This window comes from Struthio camelus, chromosome 3, assembly GCF_040807025.1.
Source record: "Struthio camelus isolate bStrCam1 chromosome 3, bStrCam1.hap1, whole genome shotgun sequence".
In the NCBI taxonomy this organism is placed as follows: Eukaryota; Metazoa; Chordata; class Aves; order Struthioniformes; family Struthionidae; genus Struthio; species Struthio camelus.
Genome location: NC_090944.1, coordinates 129,448,102 through 129,470,986, shown reverse-complemented (window position 1 = coordinate 129,470,986; position 22,885 = coordinate 129,448,102). Strand labels below are relative to the sequence as shown.

Sequence of the window (22,885 nt, the reverse complement as noted above, 5' to 3'; positions counted from 1 at the left end):
AGTGTATTAGGAATAAGAAAGCTGCCCATCAAAACAGCGCCTTGTCCAAATGAGGAAAAAGAAAACAGTATGAACTCTGGCCTTAAATATAAAAACTTGACAGACAGACAGACCAAAGCGATTCTGAAGAGCACACTGCTCCAAGCATAAAAACTAACAACAAAAGAGTCAAAAACAGACCTGAGGCACGAAGCCTGCCAGACAATCTGGACAGCCAGTAAATGATCATTTTGTTAAAAGGAACATTTAAGGATCAGGCCATTGCAGAAAAAGGTAGGTGGAAGCCTGGCGCCCCTGTCCACGGTGGAGCTTGTGGAGACCCCCACGCTAGGACTGCGCTTGACGGTGCCGGTATCACAGGATCTGTCTCAAACCGCTTTCGGCAGTAAAGGAGGATTTTGAAGGAATCAATGCAATGAACAGCAACAAATGCCTTAGATCAGACGGTATTCACTTAAAGTCCTAAAGGATGTCAAGTATGAAACTATGAAACTGTTAACAGCGTGTCTAACCTGTTTCTTAAAACTCGGTATCCCAAGTATGAAAAGTGGTGAATATCATCCCAATTTTCAAAGGAAGTTCCACAGGGATCTAAATAATGGCAGCGCAATCCAATGTCTGTACTAGGCAAGCTGGTAGAAATGATAACTATTTTCACGTGACTCTTTTAATCAGTAACAGGGACAAATAGGAAGAGTCTAGGAAAATCATGCTTCACAAAACTGTTACAGCTCTTTTAAGGAGCAAGTGAGCAAAAGTAATCCAGGTAAAGCTTGGTCTACTTGGATTTCAAGAAGGTCCCAGATCAAAAGCCTTTAAGGAAATTTTTTTCAAAATTAATATTTTGATTAAAAATGTTAAGATTTTTAAAGTTTCAAAGAAACCAGACTGCCATATACTGAGGGCAGTACATGCCCTCTTTTTGTTAAAACACAGGAAACAAATTATAGGATTAAATAGTTAGATTTCATAAGAGAGGTTCCTGGGGCCCTGCAATATTTTTAGTGTTGATCAGCATATTCGTAAGTGATCTAAAAAGGAAGTGGAGAATGCAGACTACTAACTTATTTAAGGGAGCGAAAAGGAAAACCGACTCTTCAAGTTGCAGAAGGAACTCACAACACCAAACAACTGGGTGATAAAACGGCAAATTAAATTCAGTGTCTTAAACTTACAGCAAAGCACATGAATAAAATAATCTTAATTTCACCTATACAGTAGTGGGCTCTGAACTGCTATTAACACTTGGAAAAAGAGACCTTGGAATTATAATAGATGACTCCACGAAAAAAGGACTGTCAGCTCAGCGCTCTGCAGCCATCAAGGAAGCAAACGGGACTGCTAACAGTTAGGAGCGGAAGGGAGGAGAAAACAAAAACTACGTATATGCCAGACAACAGTCTGGTGCACTCTGGTGCACCAGAATCACCAACAGTCTGGTGATTCTTGAATTTAGTTTGGATTCTCCACCTCAGAGGGATAACCTAATACCAGAAAAGGTTTAGAAAAAGCCAACAAGGGCTATGTTTCCATTTGCAAATAATGCAGACCAGACGGAGATCTGTAGAGTGAAACAGCTGGTTTTAAGTATCTTATGTGCGTGGCATACATTTTTTCAGAGTTTTATTTTGGACTTCCTCTAGCCTCACTTTGGGAGAGCAGCTGGAGCACATCAGGTGAGCTCCTGGCACGCCTGTGTTGGTTTAGGTTCACCCTGACGGAATCCAGTTTCTGTGCTCCAAGGCTGCTCCACAGTATAAAACAAAGGGCAGTAAATGGGGATGATCAAGAGATTTATTTTGAAAGTGCAAACTGGGTCTTTAATAAGTTGCTAATACAGATGCACCCAAGGATGACCAGCTGTATGGAATGACTTCTGCCTGAGAAACCAATAAACAGACTGGATCACAAGTTGCAACAGCTGCAGGTTGCAGCTTGGGAGCTTCAGATCAGAATTTAGGAAAGCAAACCTTCACTAGGAGGGCAGTACAGTACTTCGAACACGTACCCAGAGAGGCTGTGGGATCCCATCCTTGGAGGTTTTCAAGATTCACCTAGCCAAGGCCATGGCTGACCTGGCCTAGAGTTGGTGATAGTCGTGCTTTGAGCGAGACTAGAGGACCTCACAGGCACCTTCCAATCAATATTTCTGTGAGTCCCTGATTCTTCAGTATGGCAATTACATGTTTGAGGAGTACTATGACAGGTAGGTAACACAATAAGCAACTTGGAAAAGATGAACAGGTGACGATAAATGAAATGATTAGGTGGCAGGTTCAAAGTAAACAAAGGTTTAAAAATACAAATTGTCAAAGCAATGGAAGAAAAATCCATCAAGAGCTATTAAACAATTACATAACACTGGGCTCAACATGTCCCTGAGCCACGTATATCTGGAAGATGGGAAAGGTAGAAATCACAACAGTGATTTCCCTGCCTGCCTGCCTTCTGCTCTTCCCTAAGTGTCCAGCACTGGTCAGTATTTGGGACAGTTCACGGGTCAGGGTGGTCTATATTTAGGACAGAATACCAGACTGTTCCGTCTGACTAGTCTTCTGTTCTTCCAGGATCTAGAATATGACAACAATGAACTGATTTTAAGCCCTGAGACCTTTTCCCAGTATTTCTGACTAAACACATGATTGCACGCACTCTTAATCATTTAAGATTTTACTCATGTGGAGAGAAGATCTAAATCCATCCACCTCTCCCCACAGGGTACTTACTTCATTCTTCCTAAACACAAAACTCTGAAATAACGGGAGCTGCCTGAACATAAGCGTTGCAGTGTCTCAACTGCACAGGACACAAAGCTGTGTCATCATAATATTCCATAAAGGAACATAATATTCCATAAAGAACCGATGGGGATAAAAACTTGCTTAGTGAATACCATGAACAAAACTGACCTGTATGTCAACTCTCAGGGATTTCAGCGTACACACCCTCAGTCCCAGCACAAGGCCAGGTTAGCAGCTGACACGGTCACATGATTCGGACCCTCAGTCTGATCCAGAGGATGTGAATTTCGCCACGGGCACTGCTATGGGGCACGGTGTGCTGGAGGAAGAGCTTACTGACCTTTTGCTACTCTGGATGTCGAGACCCTGGAGCTCCCTTAAATACAGACTTCAGGATGCACTCAGACTTCCCAGGCTGACTTCATCTCTACGCTACATAGCTGAAATAGAGGTCCTCCGTGACATGCTTTCCAGATTTGCTTACCAATCCCCCCTTCACTGCTCTCAGAACAGAAACAAAGCATTTGCATTTGAAAATAAATAATTTAATCTCTAATACAAGAGAGCGTGAATACCACAAAAGTACCCTGAAAGGAACCATAAAGGGATGGTTTATTTCTACTTGTCCCTCTTCTCCTGAAAGTCTGGTATTTGTCCTGCCTTATGTTCTGTAAGGATCAGCTGATAGATTTCTCGGATGCTTGCTATGATTTTTCATGGAGTTATAGATTTAAAGCCAGGAAGACAATTTGAAACTTGCCTGGTTCTACAATATTTCTACACCACAAATGTACTTAGAAGTCACCACCTCTTTTAAAAAAACATTCACTCGGGTTGCCGTTTCGTTCATGTTTCATGTTCAATCTATCACCTGTAAAATTGGTCCCAGTATCCAAAATAACTTACCTCATTAAAGAGTAATTCCCTTCTCTGCTGTTTCCTGAGATCCATTTTCTTCACTGCGACTTGCTTTCCTGTGTGTTTCTCAGTGGCAATGCAGACAATCCCTGTGGAGCCTTCTCCTATCTTGATAAAGTTGTCCAAGTATTCCCTGGGGTCGCCGGGGCTGACGACAAGCTGCAGAGCAGCTCTGAACTGTTCGTGGGACACCCGGGACGGCTGCTGGTCTGATGAGGAACCCCAGCTCGGTGGAGGATAAGCACTTGATGTGACACTTGGGGAGCTCGGGTAGGAAGCCGTGGAAATATAGGGAGAGCTTGGCTGGAGAGACGGCTGGTGATAGAGAGATGCTTTGTGATAGACTAAAGGATACTGGTAGCTACTGCTTGAATAGCTGACTTTGCTTTGACTTTGAGGTAGCTTTACTGGGCCTCTAGGGTAGGTGTCCGATCCGGAGAGTGGTGGGCTAACTACCATCTGTGCTCGATCATAATCCACCTGCAAAACAGAAATAGGCAGGTTAACACATTGGTCAAGCACTGAAGAGTGACAGTTACTAGCATTTAAAACACGTGAGTGACCCATCATGCCAGACATCAGTCTTCCGGCACCACAGTACAAACTGCTCTCACAGAGATTGCTCATTTTTCTTTTTCCCTAATCAGTCTCCCAACTTTCCTTTTGGGACATTTGGTTAAAGTCAAATGGTTTCTATGTGTCCAGCCAACCCTCAACACTTAGTTCATTTTCAGTACCCCTGGAGGTCCTCAGCTGGGTGCTGGCACAATACACTTCTTCTGCAGTCAAAGTACTCATTCTTTTCAAATTGGCATTGTTACCCTGTATCTGAAAAGAAATTTTTAGACCATTAGATTTTCCATTGCAAGGAGCTATCTAGCTTGATTGTCTTTCCACTTTTCCAAGTGTCAACACGGCATAGCAATGAGAAGAGCTGCACTAAGACAAGCTTGAAAAGGGTGCAAAACCAGGACCCTAGAGGAGACCAGCAAGGTACTACCAAGGGCAGGCCGGGAATATACCGTTTCCTGCATGGTGACTACTGTGTTCACAGCTGCTGGGCTGACCCAGTGTAGCTGCCAAACACCACTACCTGGCTGCTGCTGTTTTGCACCATTACGACTGTACTGCCCAGGCATCACCAGCAGCCTGCAGCAGGCAGCGCAGGTAAAGAACTGACACAGAAGCTGTTTGCAGCACCCAGGAAGCTGCATGGGCTGGAGACATCCCTGGCAGCATGGCACGCAGTCCTCATGTCGCTTGTTGGCACCTATCACCCAGATCCTGACGCAGGGACAGAGGTGAGACTTCCTCAGCCTGGCATTGCAGATAGAGATATTTGCACAAGGTAGAACCCAACCTTGTCCAAAAAGGGTTGATCCCTCTCATTAGCTTCCAGCCTCAAAACTCATTTCCTGGCACAGATGCAGCTGGGACTTACCTGCCTTTCCTACCATCTGCAGGATAGCACTGTCATAGAATAACAGAATGGTTGAGGTTGCAAGGGACCTCTGGAGAGATCATCCAACCCCCCTGCTCAAGTAAGGTCACCTAGAACACATTGCTGAGCGTTGTGTCCAGACGGCTTTTGAATATCTCCAAGGAAGGAGACTCCACTACCTCTCCGGGCAACCTGTCCCAGTGCTCTGTCACCCTCACAGTGAAGTTCTTCCTCATGTTCAGATGGAACTGCTTGCGTTTCAGTTTGTGCCCGTTGCCTCTCAGCCTATCGCTGGGCAACATGGAGAAGAGTCTGGCCCCATCCTCTTGACACCCTCCCTTCAGATACTCGTACACATTGATCAGATCCCCCCTCAGTCCTCTCTTCTCCAGGCTGAACAGGCCCAGCTCGCTCAGCCTCTCCTCACACGAGAGATGCTCCAGTCCCTTCATCATCTCAGAACTGGAGACAGTACTGCAGATGTGGCCTCACCAGGGCTGAGTAGAGGAGGAGGATCACCTCCCTCGACCTGTTGGCAATGCCCTTCCTAATGCAGCCCAGGATGCCATGGGCCTTCTTGGCCACAAGGGCACATTGCTGGCTCATGGTCAACTTGTTGTCCACCGGGACTCCCAGGTCCTTCTCCTCAAAGCGGCTTTCCAGCAGGCCAGCCCCCAGCCTGCGCTGGCGCACATCTGTACTGTAGTGTGCTTTATGGAGCACTGCACAACAGATGCAGCCCTCCTTTCTGTCCTCCTCCCTTTTTTTTCTTCCTAGCCTTATACAGCTTAAAATGACAACAGCACATTCACTTACATGCTCAGCCTCCTCAGGGGGCCTCCCCTCCATCTCTACAACCCGGAGTGATACCAGTGTAATCCTTACCAACTGCATTACTACCGCAATACGGGCAGAGCACTGCAAGCGATGAAGCAAACACCAGCACAGCGGCAATGGAAATTCAAGCTAGAGTTTTACCTGTGAAGGGGTACAACATGGAGAGTTATGATTAGGTGAGCATGCAACCTATTTGAAATGAGAGTTGGTTTTTGGAGTTTTCAAAGGGACTTCCTTCAAGCAAGGCATAATGAGGAGACTAATTCAATTTACCATTTCTTAGATCATTTTCCAGAGTGACAAACTACTTAACTGCAGTGCCACGAAACCACTAATTTTCATCTGAAATCAGAGACAATCGCAGAGGAAATTATCTCGATGGGAAGCTTTTTTCATTTACAGGTTCCTTTCTTCTTTTTATTTTCTCAAGCTTTTCTAAGCCTCTTACACTGAAAGCAAGTGAGTATGTTACGTTCTCAAACCAGATACTCGACCAATCGTTTGTCTCTACCAAAACTAAAAAAAAGGGTGAAAGGCAAAAAATCTCATCCAAAAAGAGAATTCAAAAATTTTCCGAAAAAGAACATCTCCATATTTACGATATAGCACACGTAGCTCCTGACAATGCGTGGGTCATCCTGGGGGGGGGAGGGACATGGAGGGGTTGGTTAGACATAGGCTCACAATGTAGCACAATTACAAATAATTGTGGCAATGAATTCATTTAATCAATCAATTTCACTGGCGGTGCACAGGGGTGGACAGAGCATAAAACTCTACACAGCTCACAGTTGCTACTATTACTGCTGGCTGCCAGCCAGGAGTCCCTGATCCATGTTAGTTAAATGCACATTAATCTGAATTTGGCAGTGTAATCAAGGACCCAACTGAACTGTGAAATTGAATTCTGCAGTGGAACATCATTTGACCGTTTTATGCTAAGACTGCAAAAAAAAAAAAAAAAAATCTGCCGCAGCATCAATTTATCACTGTAGCTTGCTGCACAGTGAGGAGGAGTTTCTAGCTGAAGTCTAGTCAGTGGGGGGGAGAAAAACCTCAAAGTGCAATATTATATCAGCGTTTTCCAACATCACGTGTGGGCTGGACGTGCCCGTCTTTTCATTTCAAATGAAGTTGGAAAGGCACAAGGGAATGCCTCTGCGGAAGGGCTCCTTACAGATTCTTCTCCCAAATGTGAAACCGGATCCTGCTCTAGTGTCAGACTTGCAAAGTGACAGCTCTCAGCCACATGCTGCATGCATCCAACACGTAACAGTATTGCTGTGCAATACTCGTTAGACGTTAGTGTTATATGAGCAAAATATACAAATAATTATAGTCACAATTTCACTTAAACCTTCAAGCAGAGGCACCCATAAAATAAAAAGGGGTAAGATACATTATGAATTTCACAAAGGACGTTACATTTGCCAATCTAATTGACAGGGAAAAGCGTGCAGATGGTTCAGGGGAGGGAGGGGAACTCAATTTAGTTCTGTCCTATATACCTATTTACATAGAGCCACACACAACATTTTTTATGTTGAGAGGGGGGAAGCCCAGCCTAGAAGTTTCAGCTAAATAAATCCACACTAATTAATTGTTTGAGGCTGGGTTTCACCCATGCTTGAAGTATCTGAGCATCTCCTATGCTTAGTATGTTGGTAAAAGCAAATTCCACAGTGAAATTCTAGAATGAAAATTCAGGGTTTCAAAATACATTGAAAAAAGGCCAAGGTCTTTGCTAAAAATTTCTAAAAGCTTTTTGAAATTAGCATTTTATAACTGATTTGCAGTAAAGTTTAAAATCATCCACCTCTTGAATACCAAGAAATATTACAGAAGTTTAGGAGACAGGATGATTAAATCAGCTTAACCTCTCCTCCTAAGTTGTATTCTAACGCAGTTCTTCCCATCATTGCAAAATCAAATGCACGTTACTCCATAAATAATTCTATCACTGCATGCAGTTAACTACTGAAAGGAAATTCTTTAAATACAACCAAGGAAAGAAAAAACAATCCTGCTCTCATTCAAGATCAGGTCAACAGAGCAGATTAAGTTCTGACAGGAAATCCATCACGGCACTGCAGTGCCAATGAAATACACTTCTGGTGCTGCGTGGGTTGCTTCACTGACTCACAGCATTACTCAAATCCGTACGTGGCCACTTCGGCAGTCAGGCCTTTTTCTTGTTAAAAGGAGGATATAACGCAACGTTCACACTCATTTCAGTTTCCACTCTGATGGCAGCGATGTCCATTTTGTATTACATTAGGTGGAAACATCTGCTTGCTCGTAAGGGATATCTTATCCAATAATGCAGTTTGCTTGGGCAAATCTTTTATCCGCGCGGGGCCTCATCAGACGAGCCGCAGCCGCAGAAACCTCCGGCCCCAGCAAGACGGACTGCTTTAGAAACGGTAGTTGCAGCCCTTCAGCCAGAGAGCTGAGAGCACCAGGAGAACAGATCCCTGTAAGGGAGCGACACACTCCTCGCACGGTGGGGTCACCATTCAATAAACATAAAGGAGGTGTCAGTTTGTCGAGCTCTCAGTTTGCAGAGGTAACCCACCGGTCAAGAGAAACGGGAGATATTTGGTGCTCGTGAGGGATGCTTTCCCAGCACGACAAGAGCTGGTTAGGCGGCACTGAGGACAACCTGCCTACCAGACGGGAAGTGGGCTGTAAGGGAACAGGTGGAAGAGACTTCTGCAGTGTACTAGGAAAAAACCCTGTGTCCATGCCGCACATTTAAATCAGCGACATACGGAGATGTAGAAGAGATGGCCCATAAAGTACACACAGATTGCAAGGGAAAAGGCTATTCTCTAGCGCTCTGCCGGTAGAAATCTCTGATAAGCGCCCAGTTCCACGCACAGCGACACGAGACAGCATTCACGGACAGCTTTTGATATGTGGATGAGAAAAGAGCAAAAAAAGAGAGAGATTCTTAGGCCTTGGCTCTGCCTCTGCCAGCCTGGAAACATCCTCCTGGTACAGGGTACCTACAAATTGCACAAGACCTTGTTTAAAAAAGCAAGGAGGTGTGAGGAGCAGTCAGGCTGGACGGAGATCCCCGTTAGGCTGGCAGTGATGTGAGGGTTGCAGAAGAGAGGGACAGCAAAGAGTCGCAGAGATGCATTACTGGAAAATCACAAGGCGTCACGTGAAAGGAGCTTTGAAATCACACAATCTATCACAAGAAGTTTAGAGGACTGCCTATGATGAGGAAGAGGATAAAAGAAAAACATGCAGTACAGAATGCCCAACTATGGAAGAAAACCTTAACGCAATATGCAGACCTGGAACGTGGTGGCATGGGTTTAAAATAGGCAGAAAGGCGGGTTAAGCCAAAGAGCTGTGACAATATCGACAAGATTCCTTTGAACAACATGGAATAGAGTATCTGTGTCGAAAGGGTACCACAGCAGGCTCTGCCTGGACACGAACGCGTGTTACAACACCGTTATAGTGTTAGTGTTAAAGGAGCTATTCTGCAGGAACAGAAGAACAGGTGAGTTACACAGAGGAGAACTGAGAGGGAACCAAATCTGCACCTAGGATGATCGCCCTCAGCCTCCTATGTGCCATGCTATACCTTCAAAGGTCCCACCACACCGCTGCTGTCAAACCTGATGGGTCAAAAGTCTTCTGATGTAATACCCCTGAAATCACTGATGATGAAATAGGGCATAAATCTGATTTATCTGACACATCAGCTGCAAATAATACTGAACTAAGCGTACTCTTCAGACTGAAAAGCTGGAATGTACATCTTTTTTAAATGTATTTTTAAGCCATGCAATTGTCTGCAGACTTTTTCAATGCTTACTTTTTCCACTTTTAATTATACTTTAAAGCTGATCTCATTTGTAAAATATCTGATTTGAGACCTGATTCTCATTTAGCAAACTCACTGAATGAACCATTATCTTACTAATGCCTCCTTGAAAAGAAGATTCTTTAGCAATCATCCAAGACAAGAAACTGCTACTCACTTCCAGGAGCTGTGGATGGGCTTGGGAATTGAAACTGCTGCATGTAACAGTGAATCATCAGGTTTCAATATACCAAGGCTGTAGGAGTGTTTTTGATGTTCTAGGGAGAGAAACGGCTAACAATGAATCTTGCACGGACGTATTTTTTTCTAAAGCTGTTACTGCATTTTAATAGGATATTTTTCAAAGTGTCTGCAGTGCTTTGAGTCCCATAAAACATGCCTCAATCTTCAGTCCTCCTGAATGTTGTAAAACTTGCAGGATCAGGCACAAGGGAGTCTATGAAGTATCAGCGGATTTGCCCTTCTACTTTCTATCCAAACTAAATTCTGACAAAATGACTGCTTTAAATGCAGGAAATGATAGATAGCCTGTCCGAAGCTTTCCTCATCACTTCCAGAATTCACATCAAGGTAGCTGTTTTTTACTGTACTACAGACGGATTTTCAAAATAAATTCCTTTATTTGATACGTTACCAAGAACATATGTTTCCCCCCCTGAATTGTTTTAATTCTCAGGTTCCCTTTTGCTGTCTGAGGACTGAGAAAAACAGCAAAAGCTGCTCTCGGTGACTGGTTTCAGACACCTTCAGTGAGTCTCTTTTTCAGAAAACGCCTAGCGTTTGCCATCCGAGAACTAGATCTCTCTCTCCAGTCTTGAGCCAGGCATCCAAAAGCCTCTGCCCCAGACCTGCCCTAGCCGAGGGGTGTGCGGCCGCACGGTATCTGCTACAGGAGCACACGGGCAGCCTAATGCGGGGGGCACTGGCCTGCTCCCACGGAAAGCTGGGATCGACCCATGGCGATAGCTCCCTTTCTGAGAAGCCCCTTTCATTTCGTACATGTTGGTTAACCTACTGGGCTATGACACCGCTCAGTTGGTAAATCTAAGGCAAGACCTCAGGGAGGCTTCGGCCCCCTCAGCACGGCAGCCGGGGAGCAGGAGGGATGCCCCAGGGAGCAGCGATGGAAAGGGGCGCCTGCGTTTAGTCAGCTGGATCCTACCTCACTCCTATTTTTGCAAAGCATTCAGCCTGCGGGGAAACTTTCTGGAGAGAGCTCTCCTCTCACATGAAGGCATCGACACATCCACCCATTTGACGTTCCTGCGTCGTCTCGCATCCGTCCCGGACAGAGGGAGAACAAAACACGCGCTGGTGTGCTCCTAAAGCGCAAGCTCAAGCTACCACCGCTCGCATCAGAAGTGAGGCCCAGAAACCGATCTTACTTCTCAAGCGGCCTTAGAGGGTCTTCTTCCACTCAGCACCTCCAAAGCCTCACCGACATCACCGAGACAGCGTTACTTTCGTCTTCTTCCGTGCAAGTGGCTGGGGTTGGCACTGCTCAACCAGCCTGTTAGGATCAGCCCCCCCCCAACTAAATGCATGCATCTCTTCACGAACTCTGAGCTCAGGAGAGGCAAAGGAAGAGACTTAGCAATGGTAATATTCTTCTACCCTCCCCCCCCCCCCCCCCAAGATTTATCCTCAAATGCCAAAGCCCCGATCTGTGTTTGAATGCAATCTGAAACAAAGACGCATCACTCTCCCTCGACCACAGGGCCCCAACGACAACTCTGCACCACAGAATGAGCAAAGCGGCCAGAAGCAAAGCAAGCAACACATTCACATGGCTCTGGCATATGGTTACCACGTATTTGCAGAGACCTTGGATGACTTCTTCTGGTTCTGCAGATGGACAGTACCAGGTTCTCAACGCGCTGAGCCCAGGCTACCCAGAGTAACAAAACGTACTGTTCGTATCATTATTAAACAGCAGAATAGCTCTCACCTCTCGACAAGCTACCTACTTCAAAACATTTGGTAAGTCAAGACAACCCAGGAACGCTTCAGCCCTAGAAAAACGAACTATAATCTCTGTGCCTGCGCAGGGTGGGAGCAGCCTGTGCTGCTGTTGCTAGGGGAACTCGGTAATGTTCAATGCAATTTACACTGAAGAAAAAAACATCTCTTGCAGAATATTATATGTTTAAGCAGGTCATCACTATAGCTATGTGACTAGATACGTAAGAAAAGAGTTCTTCCCTTAGCTGAACAAAATAGCAAATCGATAGAATTACGACAGGCCAGCTTCCCAAGAGCTGGATAGCTTATACGAGTAATATGCCTCCCATGATTCAGAAAAAGCAAAGCAGGCCAAAATTTCTGCAGAGGTGCTGCTTATAGATATCACGGGAGAACTGCTTTTTACCATCTTGACCTTTTTTAACTATACTAAAAATGTCTTGGGTGAGATAAGCTTCTTGGATTTTATTTCAGTGTTTAAAAAAAAAACAGCAGAGGGGAAAATCTCTGTTCTCATTAGAGGCAAAGGGTTAATAAAACTTGTAATACAAATACAGTTTTAAAACGCAGACATGTCAGCCTTGAGGCTAGCCAGCCTTTTGTCAGTAATTATATGACTTAATACATGTTGAATTAACTGCAGAAGGCTCTTCTGCCCAACAGATGCACTGAATTTGTGACTGCGTTTCTGTGGCAGAACAGGAACACTTTTCTAAGTAACAGAGAGATATGAATAAGAAAACTCAAATATAGGAGTCTAGTATTCAAACTAGGCAAACTTCTCAGCTCCTACCAAGATCTACACTGGCATACAAACTTCTAGCACTACAAAAAGTTTTGTAGAGCTTGGGGTTTTGGAAATCCCAAGGAAAATCAGTGCAAGTTAGGCATTTCAAAATCTGTCTCTAAATATTAAACACCCTAAACCCGTTAGTGCCCTAAATCCATTTTCAGATACACAAGTAAAAGCAGATACATTTTCACACCCATTGAGCCATGGACTTGTTACTCCCAGCGAGGTTACCGGGAGCTTCAGGCAGCATGCCTCAGGTCACATTGGCATGGATCCTTGCCCACAGTTTTCTATGCTCCCACTTCGCAGGGGTCAGTCCCTGTGCTGGGAGAGCTGCGATCGGGAGCATTAGCGTTACCTTTGGGAAGCCTGCTGCAGTTTCGGACAAGCGAGGGTAGGTATAGGAGCTGTACGAGTGTCCTTGTTGGTTTGCTTTAAAAGCACTTGCTCCGTAGGGCATGGCTGGCTCCTGCAGACCGGAGCCCGACCTGGATCTCTGTCTCATTGCTGGCTGAGGACTTGCCGGGTTTACGTATGATGACTTTGGCCTTTTGTCATAATCATCCTTGCCTGATCCGTTTCCCCAGTCGCTGTCACCATACTCGAGTCTCTCCTTAGAGCACTCACTTTGCACTGAAGTTCGAGAAGGAGCATAAGGGAAGGGATCTCGATAGTCCAGCGAGGATCCACTAGGAAACCTCTGATATTCCAGCTTTAGGCCACTGTATTCAATCGGTTTGTTTTTGGCTTCCATGTGTGTATGATAATCTGGCAGGAACCTTGAGAGGTCTGATTTCAGGGGCTTAACTTCTGAATAATAGATGTCTCTGGAAGTCATTTTCATCATGTGTCCATTTTGCTTGGTGGCATAACTACCTTTGTAGTATCTGTCTAGCTCTTCCCCATAAAGAGTCTTGTCTCCATACTTTTCCATGACATAGTCTGTTGTAGTGTCTGACTCACTGGAATACTGAGAATACGTGATATAACCATTTTCCTCCTGGTGCCTCTGCACATGGTTTGAACTTCCTTGATGGTGGGTGGGAGGACTTTCCTTCCGCAGGGAATTAGATCGCGTCACTGAGATATTGTCAAATTCTTCTAGCAGGCCATTGATTGAAGTATCCTTTCGAGGTTTATTTCCTCTAACAATAGTCTGGGAATAAAAAATTGCTTCGATTAAATACTGACTTTCATTTAATATCTGACCAATACAATCACTGATAAGGAAAACACTGATTCGCCCACAAATATATGTAGTGATGTGTTACGTTCTTCAGCCACATACCTAACAGAAATTTATTGCCAGAAAAAAGAAAATCTCAAGACATACTTAAAGTAGGGTATGCCAAAATAAAGAAACAAGCATGGGTTAAATTTTATGTACACCATAAGCTGAGCTTTGCCATGCACCCTCGAGACACTTTTAAAAAGCCTGATTCAAGAGGTGGGTGTTCAGCAGTCAAAAATGGAAGCATCTAAAATCACTAGTTGTTTTTTAAAAACTTGGTATGATTAAATTTGCTATTATTCACTTGTCTACACCAAACCAAGCTGGTAGGCTGAGTATGATTTACAGAGTACGGATAAGCTAAAAGAAAATCGTTCACTGGTCTTCACTTATTTCTACATGTTACTTTAGCAAATTACTGGAGTGGAAAGTAGCATATAGATTATCCAGTGCTATTTTTTTTTCACAAAACTGTATCTTCACATGTAACAGAATTACCACCGGGAATTGCCTGTTAGTCAACTTAACATTACAGACAGCTGGGGAAGAGGGAAAGAGTAATATCTAACTACTTGTCTTTCCTACAGTTCACAGCATCCAGCAACCCACTGTGCACAATCACGGCTTTGGGACATCCACATCACGGATGCCAGGTGGTGGCAGCTGTGGGGGCCTTACTTGTATCCTAATACTGCAAAGTCATCAAATCCTTCCTCCCCTTTAGATGTCACGGCTCTAGACAAAGAAGGGCTTAGGAGCACACAAAAAAGTGAGCTCTCTCACCAACTGCCTCACACCCTCAGCCCATCCCTACTCATTTCTGTCCAGAACTCGTCCTCCTGGTAGGACGTGAAGCGAGCAATGCTTGATTTCTGCTCTCGTTCACGGAAGATTGACTATTTTAGCTAGTATCATCTAAAGATTGTAACATGTGATTACATCCATTTTTCAGCAGTTGACTTCCACTGAGTGCTCCTTCATGTTTATAAACATGCGGTAAGAATAAGATGTACAGATCAAGGGCCAGGGCCATAAATCAGCACGGCTCGAGCGAAACACATTTGCTTTGCTGATTCACTGCAACTAAATATCTGCGGTTATATCTTATTTCACTTGTCTAGTTTTTCAGATTCAGGCATTTTGGGGCCGCTCATTGCCAGCATCCGAGCTCCTTGCGCCCTCCAGAGCCCAGCCCGTCGGCGGTGGTACATGTGACCACACAGCGGACCTCGGTCGGACATCCGCTGCGGGGTGCTGGCCAGGGGCTGCAGTGATCACTGGCCAAAAAGTAAAAAACATCATGGTAAGAATAATTAAGCAGTCAAACAGGTTGCTCTGTGCCTGACCCGAGCAGACAAAGCCCCGAGCTGCCTGCCCTGCACTCAGAGGGACCCTGCCTGGAGCAGGCGGCTGGGCTAGTGATGCCCCCAGGACCTTCACGGGACCTAGGATTCGGTGACCAGCATGAGGAGGGAACTGAAACTGAGTATTGCCCATCTGCAGAAAACTGAAAAAGATACAGGTTAAAAATTTCAGCGGCCCCTGTGTCAGAGAGGAATACAAACCTCATTGACGTTTGATGATACGCAGGCTCCTAGCTGGCATAGGTACTTTCAAATACGGGACTCGCAGTCCTTTCCCAAGCGCGCTGACTAGCCAGATCACAGAGATTGTGCTGGAACGTGCAGCGAGGATAAGGTTTTGCCTCCAGCCAAGAGACACAACGGGCTGCTCTGCCTCTGCTTCTCAAGGAGAACTTGTCAGAGAACAGTGAGCAGGGGACACTGCTCCACGTTTACCCCCTACCAGCCCATATCGAGCTCGCGCACAGCCCAGAGGAGGATCAGGAGCGAGCAAGCTCCCTTTGCGTGCAAGGGACTGTAAAAGCAATAAGGTACTGCTCAGCTTGAAAGCAGCAGGATTCGCCTTTATTTTTGATCTGTCAAGTCTGTGCACAAAATAGTTATCCCGTAGAGCTGGCAAATGCAGTACAGGAATGACAAAATAAGGGACTTTGTAAGTCAGTCATGCTGGGACTGTGGAAGAGCCATTTCTACACTGGGAACGCTGCAGGCATTCGGAAAAGTGTTCCGGGAACAAAACAACATCTACGTGGTAACTGCTTTAATCAGGTCACAATTCAAAAGGTGCTCCTCCAGCAAGATGATGAAGCAGAGAATATGCTGACGTCCAGATAGGCAAACACAGTGTTATTTATGTTTTTTAATCATTCTGTGTTTGGTCTGACTGAAGTATTTGCATTTAAGCCAGGAGACTTACTGTTAGAACAACGGCTCATTTTCTTAGAGCCTGCAAGTAAATGAAGTTGAGTGTTACGCACTTCTGGTGCAGTGCTCTAATTTGTCACTTGCTGTGATGCGGCGTCACGCGACGTACAGGCCAAAGTGCTCAAAAGGTGAATCCTAAAGTCGTCTTTACAGTCTTGGTTATATACATGCACGCTTTAGGTCTTTCTTGTGGCGTGACCGAGCCACCCTTCTCGCTCTTGAACCCTGCTGCCTGTTTAATGCCCTGCCTCCCTGTGTCCCTGCCTGTCTCCGTTTCTGTTTAATCTCCCAACTCCTCTACTTCTCCTTTTTGCTTAGGTACTCCTGCCCTCTTATCTCCTTCCTTACTTCTACAGCACCTGCCTTCCCCTGTTTCTTCTCCTCTGCTTGTGAGCCATGGCTCCATGCTGTCCATGAGGTCTGGACACTTGCTGAGGAGAAGTGCAAGAACAGGGAAGTCTGCCCTCCCTCTTTTACACATCAAATAACACTGCATTTTCTCAAACAACAAACTGGTGCCCTGCACCAAAATTCACACCCCCTCAGCCTGGTTGACTTTGTAAGCTCTAAAATTGTCGGCTCCTTATTCCCACAGCCAGGTCCCAGGCTGACCTGGAAACGCACCGCTTTTAGTCCCAGGGTCTGACTCTGCAGCTGCCCTCATGCACTGGCAGGAGCAAGAGTCGCGAAAACATGTTTTGCCCTCTACAGTCCCACGTTGGGAGATGCTCAGTCACTCCCTTGGGATGGAACGTGAACGGCCTGTTCACACATAGGCTTTAGCATTCTCCATCTAGCAAGAATTTCTGAGAATTTTAGCTATCAAGTCCCTCCAGATACATGCAAATCAGAAGCTGTAATTTCGCTGAGTGTCGTAGAGCTTTCACGTGAACACAGGGGATCACGTTCCAGGCACCAGCACGACGCGGCTGCTCAAACCCCTGCTCAAAAGCATGCTGGGGCTAAAACTTTGTCAACAGAACGGTCATACACGTTTTATCACTAATAAAATACAACTTTTTTTCTACAGCTTTCTTCTTAGAAATGGCTGAAACTTTCAAAAAGTATGGGACTGAGAAATGGCACAGTGGGTTTCATGGGAAATCTCATGTAAAACATAAGTCTTCAGTTCTAATAAGGCTCACAGGTTCTCCTATGTTGCTCTGCCGGGCAACCCTGCTGTCCATCCTGGGAAGGGGCAGCTGTGCACTGCTGGACAAGGGTCTTACCACGTCCAGTGAAGCAGTCAACCCTCTTGGGCAAAAAGCTGGGATGTGACTGACAAGTTTGGGTTTTAAGATAATTAGCTTTCAGTGAAAAAGAAAACACCTTAGCAAAGATGTACACGTACGTAAGCTGAAATTCCAATTTAGGAAGCATCTTGACAAAAACTTCCCCCAGCTCCCCCATTCTGTACGTCAGAAAAAGAAATGAGTCTCTTCAGCAGAGGCAGGAGATGAGTATAAATGGTCCTCCAAAAAGGGCCCACTGCAGGACCAGAATATACTCCCATATTTGTGCTTAATCCTGATGTTGTTGCTCATTTTTTGCCCATGAAAGGTTCACAATGCTGTCAGGAGACACGACAAAGACAGGCCTGTTTTGTCTTCTGCAGTGTCTGCCTTTCTTCCTCACTCCATTTCAACTGTTGTTCTGCTGAATCTCCACAAAATTAACAGCAATATACTTCTCCATTATTCAGAGAAAGACAGCTCAGTAAAGCCGGGCTAAAAGCAAAGCAATCCTGACCTCACATTGATCCCTGCTCTGATTTATGTCCATAATTACTTGCCTAGTTTGCTATTCTGAAGCTGACGATACCGAAACAATAGGACAGAAAAAATAAGAAATAGAAAACAGATCACTCCTTTTGACTTTGAAGTCATTCAGGAGGATGAGAGGAACTGGTTTCGTTAAGCTACAGCCTCTCTTTGGCAGGATGACTGTGTGATCATTCATATTTAATTATCACATAATAAAACAGCACATTCAACAATGAAATGCTTATAATTGAATACAAGATTGAAATACCCAACTGCCATCCCATTTCCCCCATGTAAATGCATGCCAAGGAGTAAAATGCCAATTTAATAATCTCTGTGGGACCATCCTTCACAAAGGAGAAGTTTCCTGAAGTAATCTGCACTGTGCATGCACAAAAGGGTCTCGGAGCAGAAGGGAACCTTTGGGACCGTAACGGCTCTCAGGTTATAGAAAAGAGGAATTTTTCCTCCTTTCCTTCAAACAGACGTTCTTTCAAAGCAGTTTTTGAAATAGAGATGCCTATGGGATTTTGCGGGTAGAAGAAGCACACACAGGTATCCAAGCGCACATCAGAAGGGAAAGCGAATGGCTCGTGCTGGTGCTGGTGCTGGTGCTGCAGTGGAGTGGCTACGTGAGATCTGGGCAGTGGCTGGCTGGGGCTCTGCTGGAAGGCTTTGACATCAATCAGCTCCTCCTCAAGGGATTCAGAAAACAGAAATCTAAGGCATTTTAGAAAAACAAATAAAAATGAGGGTTTATGCGTTACAGAGTTCACTAGTTACAAAAATCACAGTTTAGGAACTTTCTGTAGACAGGTGCCTGCCTGGGAGCAAGCATTTTGATTATATGGATTAAAAAAATGTTTTGTTTTTTTTTTTTCCACAAATAGGAAAATTGTCTTGTAGCAAATTTCAGTTTTCCAAAAAGAGCATTTGCCATTGAAAACCCAGTCATATGAAGCATTCTTGATTAGCTTTGTGACTGTAGTGCCTTCTTATCCAGACAGATGAAATTAAGGGGAATTAAGATTTTAAAAGCTCTTGAGCCTCATTCCCACTCATTCATAAATTCCCCAACCAAAGAAATACAGTCTGCAGAGAAATTCTGTAGGACGTTTCCTCTGTTTTACACTCTGTCCAGCGTGAGACTCCTCGGGATGTATCACCCCTTTCAGGAGAAGAAATACATGGGTATGTCTGGGAGAAATAAAACCATCTAGCCTTTGGGAAAACCCATCAGAGCAATCAGACCGGAACTGATCAAACCTGCATCTTTACAATTCTTCTCCAATCTTCTTCTGCCAAACTGTGGAAACCATCCACTTGCTTCAGGCTCTTCTATACTGGCGAATTAGCAGTGTCTGGGATGATCCCCTAGGACTGAGACAGTCTGCGGGGAATGGGCTGTGTCCACGCTGTTAAATGCTCTTAGCCTCCAAAGCAATGTGTGTGGTTACCGGAAAAAGTCTCTGACCGGTGCTAATGTCTAAATGGTGCCCAGGATTCGTTTAGGAGAATGCCGTTTGGCCTGGACATCAGCCATGCTAGGGACTGTCCTAACAACTGAATAGTATAGATTACTTAACTCTAGTGCCTGATTACAAGCCCTGAGACTACTTAATATAAATTATGCCTATAAACTATAGGCTATACTATGCCTATAAACTATAGGCCATACTACGCCTATAAACTATAGGCCTACAGCCTTTAAGTGCAAAGGAAGGACAAAACTTACCTATCCCACAAGCATGATGCAAATCTAAATTACAGTACCACCAGAGTTCTGTCTGAAATCTGCAGCCCCCTAAGTGAAGCACAGCCGCTGCAGTTGTCCAAGACATGTCACTGAAATTATTACAATAAATTAGTATGCAAAAGTAATTTGGTGCAAAAGAAAAAATAAAGTATGATTTCAAGACAATGAATGCTTTCCACAGAACTGTCAGTGCTTTTTTTTTGGTTTTGTTTTGCTTTGCTTTGTTTTTAAATTTAGCATTTCCTTTAAATGGAAGGAAACATATCTTGGTGAGATTCACCTATGGCTAAATCAGACAGCCTACCACAGCTTGCTTTTAGCAGCATCAGTTTTTTTAAAGGAAACATCTAGCATTGTTCTGCTCCAATGAACGGTAATGTCCATGCAGTAGATAATTTAGAAAGCACTTCACTGAGATCCAGTGAAATATTATATACTCTCCAGTATTTTGCTATTTGAAGAGAACTTAAGATGTTTATATACAAGTCTAAAACCGTGCCTCCCTTGTGGGTAGAGTTAATTCACCGCAATTCATTAAGCCTAGAAGCCAAATTAAAATCCCAAAGCAGGTGTTATTCTGTAAGAGTAATAAGAGTAATTACTCTGAAAGAATGCCCACAGTGTATCCAAAATTAAAAAATAAAATCAAAGAAGATGTTTCCACAGAACAAAATTTATGCTGGGACACGCTAACTTGTCCTGAAGGGATTTATTACAGCGCGTGCGGTGGGCTTGCGAACGGCCTGCAGCTTTGCTGAGAAGGGCGGTATTTGCAGAACTAAAGCCGCAGCTGGAGCGCTGCCATAGCCACAGCCAAAATTTCCCCAACTGAAAGCCTACTGTTAGCACCAGGGCCAGAAGCACACAGGTTCAAAGGTCTAATTTCAGCACCTGCGAGGATCTAGGCCCAAGAGGCTGAGTGAAAGCCCACAAAGATCAGCCTACCTCTGAGGACTCCGGCTCCAAGTCAAGCAGTCACTAGGAGCTGCCTGAGGAGTAAAGGGGTGGGGAAGCCACGAAATTCACAGAAATACACAGGGATGAAGGCACTCAAGGCTTCTGAAAATCGAGCTCACTTCATCTAGGTGACTATGGAGAGGCTCAAGCGCTCACCCTCGGTTCCCAGTTTGGGGATTTGGATTCCTGCTACCGCACCAACACTCTGCATGTCACAGTAGCGAGCAGACAGAAAACCTCGGGAGACTGAGATGCAAGAGCAGAAATTACAAAAGACGGAAAATTCTACCTCTGTCTTACCCTGAAAAGCCCTGAAAGACAATGTAGCAGAAAAAGCAGGCTCCATCAGAAGTGACAGAAACATAGTTTTACTAGCAATTAATGTGATAGTAACTAGTGACCAATTTTTGCAGTCTTAATTCTATATGCTTTATAAACTAAAAGAAACAGCTTGATTTCCATAGGAAGAGGGAATGTTATTTTCCTTCATCTTTATTTATACAGGAAGTGCTTTTTTCTGCCACCCATTGGTTTATATATTTATAAACTGAAAGAATTTCTGAGGCTGCTACAGACAGAGTAGACGGATCGTTAAAAACAGCGTTATTTGCTCAGGCTGATCCGCTAAGATTTATGAGGGCTTTGTTTCTGTCTGTTGAGACCATCTGATGGAAACTTGCGCAATCACCAGGCACGCATGAATAACAGAAGGCAGAACCGACAGTGCGTACCACTTTGTTTACCTAGGTTCTTCCACAAGGGAAGCACGTGGTTTGTTATCGTCAATATCCAATGTTCATTAAAGAACACTTTTCAACACAAAACATTGTGCAATTTAGGACAGATCAATATTACAATAGATTAAGGAGTGCCAGTGAATTTTATGCTACCGCTACTGTCATACATTAAAATCAATGAAATCCAATCTATATGAGTTAAAGTGCGGCGCTCTGATGCAGCAGCTTTCATTTCATTTCCACTGCTTTCTGAACAGGTTTGGCGTTTGTTCTGGACACCAGTGACAGTAGACATATTTCACGGCGTTCCTTTAGTGGTCTGTCCTCTAGTGATAAGCTATAATGGATCTGTCTGTAAGAACAGCTGTCTTGCCTTGTTTCAAAGAGGAGATGAAAAACAGCTTCTGCTCTCCAATACTGTATTAACCTTGACAATAATGAAGGGGGTAATTAACTGTTTTGCCCTAATATGACCTTGTGTTTATTGTCTTTAAAACTACTATACTTTATACACTCGTTAAGAATATATCATCTTTTGTCCTTCTCGAGCTCTGTTTTCAGAAGTCTGCGTGGATTTAAAATCTGTGACGTGCAGAGCAAACAAATGTCCTTTTAGAAAATGTCATCTTATAAACAGCCAATCTAAATTCTGATTTTGTTTCTAGCTCGCTCATCTCCTCCTTTGTATTATACATAAAATAAAAGCATAATCTGTGGATATCTGAAAATCAATTTTTCTTAAGAAAAGGGACATAGAGCAAAGCCATTAAAAGTAATGTAAGTGTAAACAACGGAAGTGCTAATAACCCATCTGCTTGTGCTGCAAGACGCAAGGGTTTGAAGTACTGGAAACTGTGTTCACGAGACCACGTCACTCCTCGGGGTGAGCATATCTGAACCACTAGTGCCACCTTGGAAGAAGAAATGATCTTTGTGATCAGTTCAGAAACCAAGCCCCAGCCTTCCCCGGAGTTAACAGTTTTACACCAGCAGTTCAGGGCATAAGAGGTGCTGGGGCCCGGGCAGGAGAGGCTGTGGGACTGCAGAACGGAGAATGCCTCTGGAGGAATTCAAAACGGCGGGAGATATCCAAAACTGGACGGGATAGGGCTGCGAGCGTGGTTAATTTTCTGAGTACAGGCTTGGACACTGTGGTTTTACTGAGATCTGATTCTGGGCCACGTCTGCTGCCCTGTGGCAGCCAAAAGCCCCAAACATAGTTGGGGCACTGAGGAGCCACTACCCCAGGGAAGACAGGAGTTAACTCTACCCCGGTATAGGATTTAAATCCTCTTTAACCTCACGAGTTTAACTGTCATTTTCTTGGCACTTCAGTGGCAGTGGCTGTGTCCGACAGCCTTGGACCTGCGTGAGGTGTCTGCATGGCTGACTTCGAACCCCGAGCTCCTGTCTCGTACCATCACATTACCGCAAGGCTTGTAAGGGAAGGAGGGAGATGGAAGAAAGACCTACCCACGTTCTTAAATGTCTGACTTCACATGGATAATGAAATACGCTACCAGGGAGAAAAAGCAAGGGAGCTGGAAGTCCAGTGACTGGGGAGCCTGACTCGGATTTAGGAAAGCTATTTTCAAGTAGGTGGGCCCACTATTTCAC

At 44.6% G+C, this 22,885-nt stretch overlaps 1 protein-coding gene across 8 annotated transcripts in view; it reads right to left on the bottom strand.

Moving 5' to 3' along the window:
- The window catches only part of PAK5 (p21 (RAC1) activated kinase 5), a 140,834-nt gene that overhangs the window by 16,164 nt on the left and 101,785 nt on the right, over positions 1-22,885 (bottom strand). For all 8 annotated transcript variants that reach the window (XM_068940285.1, XM_068940288.1, XM_068940283.1 and 5 more), the window contains 2 exons: positions 12,895-13,692; positions 3,648-4,139 (listed from right to left, as the gene is read on the bottom strand). In XM_068940285.1, the coding sequence (XP_068796386.1) occupies positions 3,648-4,139; positions 12,895-13,692 (1,290 nt within the window). The remainder of the gene's footprint in view (positions 1-3,647; positions 4,140-12,894; positions 13,693-22,885) is intronic.